The 14212-nt window shown below is 43.6% G+C and overlaps 1 protein-coding gene across 2 annotated transcripts in view; it reads left to right on the forward strand.

The window, feature by feature from the left end:
- CORO1C (coronin 1C) overlaps window positions 1–14212 on the forward strand; it is an 81260-nt gene that overhangs the window by 21567 nt on the left and 45481 nt on the right. For both annotated transcript variants that reach the window (XM_081251798.1, XM_081251799.1), the window contains one exon: window positions 6822–7021. In XM_081251798.1, coding sequence (XP_081107924.1) covers window positions 6827–7021 — 195 coding nt within the window. In that variant the 5' untranslated portion in view covers window positions 6822–6826. The remainder of the gene's footprint in view (window positions 1–6821; window positions 7022–14212) is intronic.

Consider the following 14212-nt stretch of genomic DNA (forward strand, 5'->3'; position numbering starts at 1 on the left):
GACAGCACATTTTGGTGGTTGCTAGAGGTGGTGGATGAAATGGGTGAAGGGATCTAAAGGTACAAACTTCCAGTTATAAGATAAGTAAGTCCTGGGGATGTAATGTACAGCATGGTGACTATAAAAAAGATAGATAAGTTAAAAAGAGGTTTACTACGATGGCTGCTGGACAATCAAGACTTAACTCTTGCTTGGCCTTCAGTATCATCTAGAACCTTGGGCAGAGGAGACGTGTCTTTGTTTCTAAAACTGAGGTTTCAACCACATCCCAGAGAGAGCATTTCAGAGTTGGGCCTGTGCTCTCAACCTGCTCTCACATTGTCTTTCAAAGACACCTCAGTTTTTATTATAATGAAAACCATTCTAGAATAGTCCCAGTCTTATTGGAAATTTGGGCAGGCCTATTATGAGGCCTTGGGTAAGGTTTGTAATTCCCAACGTTTTGTGGAAATTAAAAACCACGTTGCATTTTTTCTAAAATCAGAACTATTTTGAAATTTGTAAACATTTCTCTCATTTGCTTAATGAAAGACTTATTGCTACATTGTCTCCCTCTTTATTACTACGAGGATCCTTTATTACAGTGACAATTGCTAAGAAAAGGCCCTATGCAGTTTGAAGAATTTGTACTTGAAAGACCTAATGAGCAGACAACCTCTCCAAGGTTGAACTCTGACAAGACATTTAAAATTGAGGACTTCCCTGGTGGTCCAGTGGTTAAGACTCCGGGTTTCCACTGCAGGGGGTGTGGGTTCTATCCCTGGTGGGGGAAGTTATGCATGCCTTGGGGTGTGGGCCCCCCCCGCCAAATTGAATGTACTCTATCCTTGGACTTGGTGTCTATGTATTAGTTCAGGATTCTTTCACTTACTCTTTTAAATATAACTGAAAATTAGATTTCTTTATATAATGCTTTAGTTTTGGGGACACTCTAGTTGTGTAATTTGGAACAAGATATTTAATAAAAGGACGCCTAAGTTTGATGATATGACCGTTTGGAAATTTATAGCCAAGCGTTTAAAAAATTGGTGAAACACTAATACCATTTGATAATGCAGGCCTTTTTCTCGAGAAGAGGGTTTTTTTTTTCTGTAGTAAACAGCATGCTGAGGTGGGAGAACATAAAATTTTGTAAAGGTTCCTCGATAACTGATACTAGTTCATTAACGTGAAAATCATACTTTTGGCTCATAATCAGTAGGAAATTGATTTGGGTTTTCTCCCTTGGGTAGGGAAACCTAGTAGCAGTCTCTTAAGTAATAACTGTTGACATTTATTGGACAGTGCTTATTACTATGCTTCAGATTCTATGCTAGGTACTTTGCAGATTTTTAAGCAACAGCTTTATTTAGGTATAATTCACATATCATACAACTCACCCTACTTGAAGTGTACAGTTCAGTGCTTTTTAATATGTTCACAAATATGTGCAACTATCACCACAAATTACAGAATATTTCCATCACTTTGGAAAGAAACCCTGTGCTCTTTAGCTATAACCTCCTATTCCGTAGTACCCCTTCCTCCCCTCCAAGCACCGCTAATTTACTTTCTGTGTCTCTAGGTTTCCCTGTTCTGGGCTTTCGTGTGAATAGAAGTCATAATATGTAGACTTTTGTAATTGGCTTCTTACTGTAATATTTTCAAGGTTTATCCAAGTTGTAGCATGTATTAGTACTTTATTTTATTTTTTAAATGTTTACTTATTTATTTAGGCTGCGCTGGGTCTTAGTTGCGTCAAGAAGGTTCTTTAGCTGCGGCATGCAGAATCTTTAGTTGTGGTGTGCGAACTCTTAGTTGCAGCATGCATGTGGGATCTAGTTCCCTGACCAGGGATCGAACCCGGGCCCCCTGCACTGGGAGCTCAGAGTCTTAGCCACTGGACCGCCAGGGAAGTCCCCTACTTTTTAATTTTATTTTTAATTGCCAAATAACATCCCATTGTGTGGATATATCACATTTTGTTTTTCCGTTCATCCAATGGGTATCCAACATATGGGTTGTTTTCACCCTTTAGCTGTTGTGAATATGCTGCTATGAAAATTCCTGTACAAGTATTTGTGTGAATACCTGTTTTCAGTTCTTTGGGGTATATTCTTAGTTGTGGAATTTCAGGGTCACATCATAACTCTGTTTAATCGTTTCAGAACTGCCAGACTGCTTTCCAAAGCAGCTGCACCATTTTACATTCCCGCTACCAGTGTATGAGGGTTCTGATTTCTCTGCATCCTCATCCATGTTTGTTATTCTCTGGCCTGATATTAGCCATCCTGGTGGGTGTGAAGTGGTATTTCATTGTGGTTTTGATTTACGTTTCCCCAATGGCTAAAGATGTCCAGCACCTTTTCACCTTTTATTGTATGTTTGTGTATCTTTTTTGGAAAGATATCTATTCAAGTACTTTGCTCATTTTTAAATTGGATTATTTGTCTTTTTATTATCGAGTTGTAGGAATTTTTTATATATTCTAGGTACAAGTGCCTTATCAGATATATGATTTCCAAAAATTTTCTCCCATTCTGTGGGTTGTCTTTTCACTTTCTTGATGGTGACTTTGAAGCACAGAGGTTTTTAATTTTGATGAGGTCCATTTTGTACACTTTTTATTTTGTTGCTTGTGCTTTTGGTGTCATATCTAAGAATCCTTTGCCAGATCCAAGGTCATGAAGATTTATTCCTATGTTTTCTCCCAAGAGTTTAAAAGTTTTAAGCCGTTATATCTTTGATCAATTTTGAGTTAATTATTTTATATGATGTGAGGTCAGGGTCCAGCTTCTTCTGTATGTGGCTAGTCAATGGTCCCAGCACCATTTGTTGAAAAGACTTATTTTTCCCCCCATCGAATGGTTTTGGTACCCTTGTTGAAATCGCTTGACCAAAGATGTATGAATTTATTTCTGCACTTTCAGTTCTATTCCGTTGGCCTATATGTCTGTCCTTGTTCTGATTTTGTCAGATTTCTGCGAGATGATCATGTGATTTTGGGGTTTTATCTGATTGATACATGTTACATTAATTGATTTTCAGATGTCACACCAACCTTGCATTGTGGGATAAGTCCCACTGGGTCATGGTGTATAATCCTTCTCGTATGTTGCTAGATTTGGTCTGCTAGTATTTTGTTGGGGATTTTTGTGTCTATATTTATAGAAGATATTAGTCTAGTTTTCTTGTGATGTCTTTGTCTGATTTTGGTATCAGAGTAATACTGGTCTCATAAAATTTGTTTGGAAATTTGTTCCCGTCTATTCTTTGTAAAAATTGGTGAAGAACTGGTATTAATTCTTTAAATATTTGATAGACTTCAGCAGTGAAGCCATCTGGACCTGGGATGTCAGATGTTGTTTTTAATTCTTATGATGGGTATCATCCCCTTCATTTTATAGATGAGGAAACGGAGGCTCGTAAAGGTTAGTGGCAGAGCTGGGATTTGAATCTGGATTATCTTATGTTAAGTACTAGGATGATAACAGTAGCCGACATTTATTGTGTACTTAGTGTTTTTAACCGGACAGGGTACTTTAACGAAATCATCTCCTGCTATAGTCCCATTAGCAAGTGCTCATTTAATGATCACTTTAACTTTATATGTAATGTACCCATTTCCAGATAGAGAATCTGACACTTAAGGAGATTATGACTTTGCCCTACTGAACCACGGCCAGGAAGCAAATGGTACAGCTGTGCTTCTCACTCACAAGGTTGCCTGACTCTGGAGCCTGCCCTCTTAATTGCCTTTCTCTATTGTGTGCAGCAAAAGCAGCTGTGCCACATGTGGGCAGCTGAGCCAGATCAGATTTGACCTTGGATGTGAATGGCCTGGCCCAGACAGCACAGCACTCCGGGATCCCCGGCTTTTCTCACTCTCTCTGCTCTGTAGCTAACTGTCCTCCATGGTTGTAGCAAAAGAACCTGTCTATCATTCTGACTTCGTGTAGTTAGATGAAAATTTGTGTAACATATGTCACTCTGTGTAATACAGAAATGACTTTTAAAGGTGTGTCAGCCAGCCGGCAGATTTGTGTGATGTCTTTCAGTGAAGACATTCAAAGCACTTTCCATATTTATGTTAATATTCATATTGTTGGTGAGATTAGATGGTATCTTGGCCTATTTGAGTGAAGAGGAAAGATTGTCTCCATTTTTCAGGTTGAAGGGCTTCCTCAAATGTCCGTTCACATTGAATAGTGGGCCCCAAAAAGCTGACCCAATGCCTGTGTGGGTAGGGGGGCTGGGTGGGTGGTGGACCTCACAGAGGGCGGTGAGGGCTGACTTCCTGTGGGGCAGGGCGGGTGCTATCTCAGCCAGGCAGCCAGCCTTCTGGGAGCTCCCAGAACACAGGGCTGGAGGCTCCCCTGTACAGGACCAGGTCGTCTGTGTGGTACCTGCTGGTACCCGTGCTCACCTGTGCTGGTGGTGTCCTGTCCAGGGCCTGCCCTGTGGCTTCTGGGGCGGGCGAGGGGTGGCCCCTGGCGGTGCAGCACTGGAGGAGCAGCGCTGGGTGTCTAGCTGCTCCTAGTTAGGCTTTTGGTCAGTTTTCCCTGCAGCCCCTCTCCCACATCTGTTTCCCTGCTGAGCGCTCGGCGGTTTCACAGTGGGCCTGGTGTCCTTCTGTGAGCCTCTCCTCCTGAGACCTCCGCTGAGTGGAGAACACTCACTTCTGTCAGTTACACTTGCCTGACAGCTTTCCTCTTCCACGGTCTTGTGGTCACATTTGCTGTCTTGTAGGCTCCTTTCCAGTGTCCTTTCGCTTGTCCTTTGGTGTTTATACCAGCTTTTATTCCTTTCCTGTCATTTTGTTAGGATTTCAGGAAGGAGTGGCGGTAAATGCCATTTGTGTTTCTTTTGTAAATTAACTCTTCATGTCCTTTGTGTAATTTCCTACTGGGATTTTCATGTTTGGAATCTATAAAAACTTTATATATGAAGGATATCAACTCTTTGGCATATGGTGCAATTCTCCCTTCTTCTTTGTTAACTTTACTTTTGAAACACTTGCTGGAAGGTAATGGCAGGGATTCCGGCTTCTGCTGACTTGTGCAGATGGTGGGGTAGGGAAATGGATCCTGAGACCAGCTGGCTGTACATTGGCTTTTGTGTGGATGTGCTTTTCTTTTGGTTTTCACCACCTCGTAGAAGCTGTCTTATCTCCTCCAGTTTGAGAAGTATTCATACTGTTTCACAGATGGAGGACCCCGGCCAAATGGAAGCAAGTCATTTGCCGTCTCCTCCACCAGGTGATCTCAGCCTCTGGTCCTGGTGGTCAGCTGGGAAGGTCTGGCAGCAGCTGGGCTGAGGAACACGCCTGCTCACCAGCTTGCCTAGGCTTTGTCGCCTCAGCCCAGCCACACGCCCTAGGCTTGGAGAGAGGCCGCTTCTGTACATGCCTTGAAAGGGTAGAAGGAGACTGGCAAAACCAACTTCTCTCCTTTTGTGCTTAGCAGTGGGCCCAGAGCCACGAGGAAGGGAATTCAAGGGGAGGAATTAGCAGCAGCCCCGCATGTGTCCCATTTGGCATGAGTGGATAGGTGTTAGTTAGCCCTCCTGTCCTTGGGGATCAGGGGGACTGGTTTTCAGCTGAGCTCTGAAGGTTTGACTGTGTTCCATCTCCACTTGTGTTTTCCCGTGGCTCCTTCCTCCCTAGCCAGCGTGAATGGAATGTCCTGGCATTAACAGACAGGAAGAGGACACTGTGGTGCAGCCCAGGAGACCTCAGGCAGGTGGGGCTGCTGATCCTAAAGCCTGAACGCTGTCAGTGCACGTGTCAGGTGGACAACCCAGTGGAAGTTGCGGTCCAAAATGACCCATGGGGAAGCCTGGGAACACCAGCTTGGTGTCACTTCCTGTCCCCTAGGCCCTCTGGTTTACTTGGGAAGTGGCTGTGGTGAGTGATCAGCTCTGACATCCTGGTTTCTGTTACCCTCCCTGAGTTTTTCTGTTCCTCTGTCTCACTGCCGCTGCCGGGATCACTCCAGGCCTTTCTCAGGCCTGGTTCACCATCACAGCCTCTTAGCCCAACCCCTTGCTTTTCGCTTCTTGCTGTCTAAGAGGTCCAGTGTGCTAGCGTCAGACCTCTTGTCATCCTCGTCTCTGCTTTCCATTAAAATTTTTGCCACTCTTTTCCAAGACCTGGCTTTTGCCCCATGGTAGCAGTCAGACTCCTGGTAGCAGTCAGCACCAGGAGTTTGGTTCCGAGTTGCTCTGATTGTCCTGCCTGTGTTGGAAGCCTCTTGAAGGCAAGGGTGGTCTGCTTGTGTTGGATTCTCCACTGCATGTAGTTGGCCTTGTGGAAACACTCGTGAGCAGTCTCCGCTCTCAGACTAGAGAGCTGATGTCTGGAGAAAAAGCTGAAAAATGGAAAAATTACCTTGGCAGACTGAGGAAAAAGCCACAGTATCATAATTTGGGAGAGGAAGGATTCCTCAGTTTCAGGTCTACCAGGTAACTTCACTTTGGAGTTTCCTTGTCTGTAGAAGGGGAGGGCGGGTTAGAGTGGATTGTCTTTCCATTCCCACCCAACTCTGAAAGGCTAATTTCCCTTCATTCTTTACCTTGATCTTTCTCTTGAAATTAAAACTGATGAGCTGCTTCTGGATCATGAGTTAGGAATTTTTCATTTCTTTGTCATTCTTGCCCTGACACATTTTGCAGTTTTCTCTGGGTATGTGCTGCTAAAGGAAATTTGGATTTGCCATTTGGCTACATTTTAGGAGAGCAGACAAAATGCCATACCATTCTGTTTTTTTTTTCAGCTTTTCATTTGTAAAAGTAAAGCTTTCACTCGGGGGCATGATTTCAATATACTTTTTGTTCTCCCACAGACACGATGAGGCGAGTGGTACGACAGAGCAAGTTTCGCCATGTATTTGGACAAGCGGTGAAAAACGACCAGTGTTACGATGATATCCGGGTTTCTCGGGTGACCTGGGATAGTTCCTTTTGTGCTGTCAATCCCAGATTCGTTGCCATAATCATAGAAGCGAGTGGGGGAGGAGCGTTCCTTGTACTCCCTTTGCACAAGGTAAGTCATCTGACTTTCCGTCCTGGGAGACACCCTCCGGTAATCTCTGTTTGGTCTGTTAATAGATTGATTTTGGAGATTGATAGTCACTAAGCATTGTGTGATTTCTAGGACCATTAGACTTGGATGTAATTGAGCTTAAGTTCCACACGCTTTACTAACCACATCAGATTTCCTCTGACAGAGAATCATTAAACAGAATGGCAAATTCTGTTCTGGGTGTGCCCTCTACGGATGAAAAAGATTCTTACAGTGATGCTGTGAGCATGGACAGGCACAGGAATTTTATGATTTGCTTCATAATCATCCACTCTTCATAAAAGTTTTTCCCAAAAGTGCAATTTTAGAAACAGTTATGTTTTTAAATGGGCAGAAATTGATAAGATTATAAGAAAATCTTTTTTGTGTGTGAGGTCACGAGGACTCAGACCTTTTGGTTTTGCTTTGTTTTTGGTTTTGAATGGTAAATGGGATGAGGGCTCAAGAAAATGTCCCCAAACAATGCAGATTTCAAGTCTGGACAGTAGTAGGTTTCAGCATAGGATCTAAACAGCGTTAACAAGCGGTGGAAATAAAGGCTCTTTATTGAAAGTGGTTCTGTGTGACTTTGAACCCGCTGGGCTTCCTAGTTCTCCCTTCTCCTGACTTTGTCCTTCCAGACAGCCCTCTCCAGTATGGGGGAGAAGACTGGAGATCTGTAATTTTCTGCCTGTTCTTGAAAATTGTAGATGAAAGTCTGTACTAGCTTTAACAGGAAATCCCAGAATTGCAAATCTTGGGGGGTGGGAAACACCGTGAAGAGAGATCTTGGAAAGAGTCATTTTCTGATTAGCTTTTAGGAGGAAAATAAGATTGGTGAGTCCTGAGCCCTAGTGATAAGGATGCAGATGTTGGGTCATGTTACAGCTGTTTCCACTCTGCTGGGAACAGTGGGTCTCCCTGAGTCGGAGCCATGCCTAGTAGAGGCATGTCTCATCATATTGGACCATGTGATTCTGAAAGTGGTTACAGTAACATGAATTTCTGTCAAAGTATTGTATTTTGGTGTTTTTTCCTTAGGAAAACTCTTGCTGGGAAAACTTCCAATTCTCTTGTACTTTTCATTCTCTCAGATGCTCATGACTAACTTGTTTTATTTTAACATCTGATTTGTATCTCAGTGGCTGGATTGATGTGATATTACACACTAGAACCATCTCACTACAGACGAGATGGATGCCTTTGGGGAACAAATCTGACATACGTTTCCAAACGTACTGTCTTATTGGCAAAGTTGTTAATCATGTTTTAAAGGAGAATCTTTTCATTAAATTGAAGTTAAATTTTCTGCTCAGATACTTTTGCTTTTGTGGAGGAGATTGTTTCAGTGGTGAACAATACATTACACTATTGTAGCTGTACTTACCTGATTTGGGAGTGGGGGTTGGAGTTCAATGCCAGTCGCGTTTGATCTCCACAACTTTCTAGTCGATTTGTTCACCAAGAGCAAGGAGCGTTTGGAAACTTGACTTCTCAGTGGTGGGTCTTATGGCAGCCAGCTGAGAAGACACCTCGCCTCAGCTTGTCAGCCAAGGTCAGGCACTGAAGTACCATGATCGCTTCTGAGTTCAAGAGGGATAAATTTACGACTTTTTGCTTCAAAGAAGGAGAATAAGCCAATTAAGAAGCCCCGAATAAACTTTTGAACGGCTAACCTTCCTCCAAGTTCAGACAGTTCTCTTCAAGTCCCACATTCACAAAAGGCTCTGTGAGTCCACCTTTGCTTTCACAAACCATGGGAAACTTAGAGTTATATTTATACTGTTTAAGGGAGCCCTGTGTGCAGGTCCTAAGCTAACTGGATCTTATGCTTTGGTTTTCAGTTGCATTAAGTGACCAATACCTAATAAATAGGTTTTATTATTTTGTTCTTCAACCAGCTGTATAGGAATTGGGACCGAATAAGTTGCTTCAGAAATTATCATGTTTGAACGAAACGTTGGTTTTTGGAGGAGCCTCGAGGGTCTGTCTTTTTCCCAGGCTTATAATACATTCTGTGTGGCTCACTCCTTAAATATTAATTTGTGTTGGAGGAGGTGACATTGGCATAAACTAAGCCCAGTGACACCCATTGGAAATAAGGTCAGTACTTGGGGTTATTGACTTTTTTTTTTTTTTTTTTTTTTTTTTTTTTTTTTTTTTGCAGTACGCGGGCCTCTCACTGTTGTGGCCTCTCCCATTGTGGAGCACAGGCTCCGGATGCGCAGGCTCAGCGGCCATGGCTCACAGGCCCAGTCGCTCCGCGGCATGTGGGATCTTCCCAGACCGGGGCACGAACCCGTGTCCCCTGCATCGGCAGGCGGACTCTCAACCACTGCGCCACCAGGGAAGCCCCAGGGGTTATTGACTTTTATAATCAATGGGTTCACACGTACTCTGGGATTTTTGTGTATTAGAGTGTGTGTATTGAGCCCTTAGGGTCAGTGTGGCATCGAGGAAGGAACATGGGTCTGGAGCCAGGGGTTCAATCCTGTCTTGGTCCCCGACTTGTGGTGAGACGTGGATATGTCACTCTGTCCTTATGCTCTCCCATATCTCTATCTGTAACGTGAGGGGCTCTATATAAAAGTGATTTTCTAAATGGTTCTGAAGAACTTAGGGGCAGGATAAAGATGCAGACGTAGAGAATGGACTTGAGGACACGGGGAGGGGGAAGGGTAAGCTGGGACGAAGTGAGAGAGTGGCATGGACTTATATATACTGCCAGATGTAAAATAGATAGCCAGTGGGAAGCAGCCGCATAGCACAGGGAGATCAGCTCAGTGCTTTGTGACCACCTAGAGGGGTGGGATAGGGAGGGTGGGAGGGAGATGCAAGAGGGAGGGGATATGGGGATATATGTATATGTATAGCTGATTCACTTTGTTATAAAGCAGAAACTAACACACCACTGTAAAGCAATTATACTCCAATAAAGATGTGTAAAAAAAAAAAAAAAGTGGTTTGCTACTCAAAATTCAGCAAAGGAAACACTGTTGTTCCTTTTTTTTTTCCCTCCCTGGTGCCAACACGTAACTTTGGGAAGTAGATGCCTTTTTACTCGTGGCTGCTTTTCCGCCAAGGGCAAGGCTGAGCCCAGCAAAGAAAAGTGGTCTGTGGCTCCTGTAGACAGTTCTGTGTCTTGGGAGCTCTTAGAAGGATCTGCTGTAATGGCAGGGCCTAGCCTGGAGCCCCGAAGTGTCAGGTGACAGACACCCACCTTTCTTTTCTTCATAAGACCCTGTCCCTTGACTATTTACTATCTAGGCTTTTAGAAAATAGAACTATGTTCCACGTTGTCAGAAAACCTACATTTCTGCCTGCTTTAAAGGGCTGATTGCCCTCTGGATATCTATTTCCTTATAATTTTAGTATAATAATGAATATTTGAATAAGGATCGTAAGTTTTACATTTCTACAGATATTTCGTTGTTCATGTGGTACGAGGTCTTCACTGTTCTTTGACTAATGCACGTGTGGTTTGATCGTCTGTAGACTGAGTGTCTGCCGGGTGCCATCTTCGCTCTCCAGGAGCACTGCGTCTACTTTTCATTGCGGTCAGTTTCCTGACCACCCCCCGGCCCCCAGGAGATTGCTGGTACTGCGGTGTTTGTCTCACCTTTAGAAGTGCAGCCTTGAAGGACAAAAACATTGGGGACCTGAGTACATGGTGAACCCATTGATCCTAATACAGGACTCTGCCCTGGAAAAGAGATCCTACAACTTCAGTGTCTTGGCAACTTTGAAATAGTTTTACAATGAGGTGCTGCCTTTGTTTAAAGGCAAAGAAAAACCAAATACCCACATATAATAAGAAGTGATGCTTGAAATGAAGATTGTGGGAAATGATGCTCTGGGTGTGTATTGGGCTCCTGTATGTGTTGATAGCAGTCTAGGATTTCTCTAAACGTGAACTTAGGGAAGTGGGTATGGTTTTTGTGTGTGTGTGTGTGTGGTACGCGGGCCTCTCACTGTTGTGGCCTCTCCCGTTGCGGAGCACAGGCTCCAGACACGCAGGCTCTGCGGCCATGGCTCACGGGCCCAGCCGCTCCGTGGCATGTGGGATCTTCCCGGACCGGGGCATGAACCTGTGTCTCCTGCATCGGCAGGCGGACTCTCAACCACTGCGCCACCAGGGAAGCCCTGGGTATGGTTTTTAATCACTATCTCAAGAGACTTCTGGCAGTGTGTATGTGTGTGTGTGTCTGTGTGTCTGTGTCTGTCTGTCTGTCTGTCTGTGTGCCCCCGCTGCTTTTTTTTTTTTTTTTGCTGGTTATAGTCAGCCAGGTTGGTTTTAGTGATGCTTTTGGGGCCTTCTGTCCATGTTAAAATTGAATATGTGTGTACGGATCTTAAGATGTATTGTGACTCTTTCTGAAAGGCTCCCATTTTGAAACATGGCCTTCCATGAATTCTTCAAAGTTAGTTAGCGTCAGCAGTAAATAGGACTTATTATTGCAACCTCATGAGGCTTATGATTAGATTCCAGGAGAATCATGGTCTCTGTCTTCCAGGACTTAAAATTAAAAATGGAAAGAGTGGTAGAGACAAATACATTGACACATACACAGCAAGAGGTAAGCTTAGGAACGAATATATGTTTATTTAAGTGTATGGTTTATGAGGTTTTTGTTCGAAAGTTTTTATTAGAGAAAGTAGGATTTTAAGAGGTCACTGCTGGAGGAATACGGAAAGTGCTCAGCCCTGAGGTGGGGCGATTTAGATTAGCCCACATGATTCAGGGTTTCTTTTGTAATGCTTCCCTCAAGCTGTGGCATGCTGTTCAGTCATGACTTCTCAAGGTGTGGCTTAGTACATTTTCTTATTCTTTGGTCTTTCATAGGATGAATAATATCAGTCTTGTTGAACAGAAGTTGGCTTTGTGGTTTTGGCCATTGCGTTCTCCCCACAGCTACACAAGCTTTCTCGTCAGGAGCACACAGGTTGCAGCCCCCTGTGCACTACCACTCGGGCATGAAGGGCACGAACGAGCCTCTCCTTGTGCAGGAGCCACGCTCGTGATGTGAGACCAAGGCGTTCCCATCCCTGTTGTGAGCCACGGTGGCTCCTACAAATAGCAATGTTAGATGTCTGTGGGCACAGGCGTGCGCATACACACTAAAACTTCAGATCACAGTGAACCTGGAGCAAGGGTTGAGGGAGCTGGTTAGAATTCTACGCTCTTGATGTCTTAACATCCGCGTGGACGGAGGATGCAAATTGGAGGGCTCCTGTCTTCCCTAATCGCTTTCTCCCTTCCTCCCTTGACTGTTCTTACTTTGGAGGATTGGAGTGATGTCTAATTTCATCTTCCCAGTAATTGCCTAGGAGAGCAGCTCTGCTCTGGGCCATGATGGGATGGGTGTGGCCAAGTCTTCGTCAGCCTTTTGGGTCACTGTCTCCTCTCTCTTCTTGCTCCTCTGGTGTAGCTGTGAGGTGCCTTCTTATACACAGTTATGTTTCTCCCGTACATTTTAAGAACTGTGTGTGGGAATATTTGGGATCTTGCTTTATTTATGTCTGTGAACTGTCTTTTCAACTCATTTTGTAGTCTTTCTCAACTAGAGTTTTGTGAAAGAATTCAGCACCCCCTACAGAAAATCATTTCAGTGAATATTTTCTTAGTTTTCTCAAGAAAGGGACATAGCTAAGCCTTATAGATGGATAGGAGAGAAATTAATCCATTACATAAAGTAGCTGCCTTAGGGCATTAGGACTTAATTCCTTCACAGAACCCAGGTTGACAAGGGCTGCTTTAGAGTATTTTTCTGTCATATTTATTGAAGAAGAAATCTTGATTCATTTCGGCCAGTATTCTAAGTGCTCCTTCTTGATGTTTAGTATCCAACTCAAATTTTATCTCCAATTTGCTGAGACAGTGGAAATCATCCTTTGGGATTCCTTAGCTGCTTGTCTCATGCCACTAGTACCACAGGCTGCATTATCACATTGTAATGTAATTATTTTCTTAGCCACATAACAGATAACGGGAGGGTGGTTGGAATTATATGCTCTTGATCTCTTGACCTTCGCTTGGATGGAGGATACAAAATGGATGGGTGTATGGTAGGGTTCTCCAGCATCTCACCTTACTCTCTTGTGGTAGCAGCCTCCAAGGTAGGCTCCAATGGTTCTCGCCTCCTTGTGTCTTGCCGTTGTGTGGTTCCCTCCCACATTAAATAGGGCTGACCTGTGTAGCCACTAGGATAGGGAGGAATTGATGGAATGTGACTTCTGAGACTCCGTCATAAAAGCATATGGCTTCTACTTTATTTCTTTTGGAGCTTTCATGCTGTAAGGACTATTTCTTTTGGAGCTTTCATGCTGTAAGGACACTCAAGCAGCTGTGTGGAGAGGTCCACAGGACCGCCGGCAATAGCCAGCACTGACTTACCAACCACGTGAGTGTGTCATCTTGAAGGTGGATCCTGCAAACCTAGCTGACACCTTGACTTAGGAGAACCCTCAGCCAGAACCACCCGGATAAGCTGCTTTTGAACTCCTGACCCACAGAAACTGTGTGAGATGAGAAATGCTTATCGTTTTGAGTAGCTAAATCTTAGGGTAACTCATTAAGCAGCAGTGATAACTAAAACATGTACAGTTGACCCTTGAAAAACCAGGGGTTAGGGGTGCAGACCCCTTGGCGGTTGAAAGTCTCTCTATAAGTTTCCAGTTGGCCCTCTGTGTCCATGGGTCTGCATCTGCAGATTCAACCAACCGTGGATCTTGTAGTACATAGTTTTTGGAAAAAATTTGCATATAAGTGGACCTGCATAGTTCAAACCCGTGTTGTTCAAGGGTCAGCTGTATTCTCAGGATGTGGCACTTGACTCAGTAATGTTAGGTCACACAATGCACAAATAAATGAGTAATTCAGAGCGGCCTAAAAGGCCTTCGGATAATTTTAAACACTCTTTCCACCTCTCCTTTTAAAAAAAATCTGTATAGTTAGATACATACATATAGATATACAGCATTCTATAATAAATCTTAAATGAATAATTGAGGGATTCTGTAGTAGTCATATCAGAAATATTACCAAAGCTCTATGAAGAGCTAATTGTTGTTTAAGCTTAAGTGAAATCTAAAACAGTACTTTAAAAAAATTACATTAATTCATTCACATACTTATTTCTCAGACATTTGAGCACCTGCTCTGTGCCAGGACCT

The sequence above is a fragment of the Mesoplodon bidens genome (assembly GCF_964165515.1).
Source record: "Mesoplodon bidens genome assembly, chromosome: 13".
NCBI classification, from domain to species: Eukaryota; Metazoa; Chordata; class Mammalia; order Artiodactyla; family Ziphiidae; genus Mesoplodon; species Mesoplodon bidens.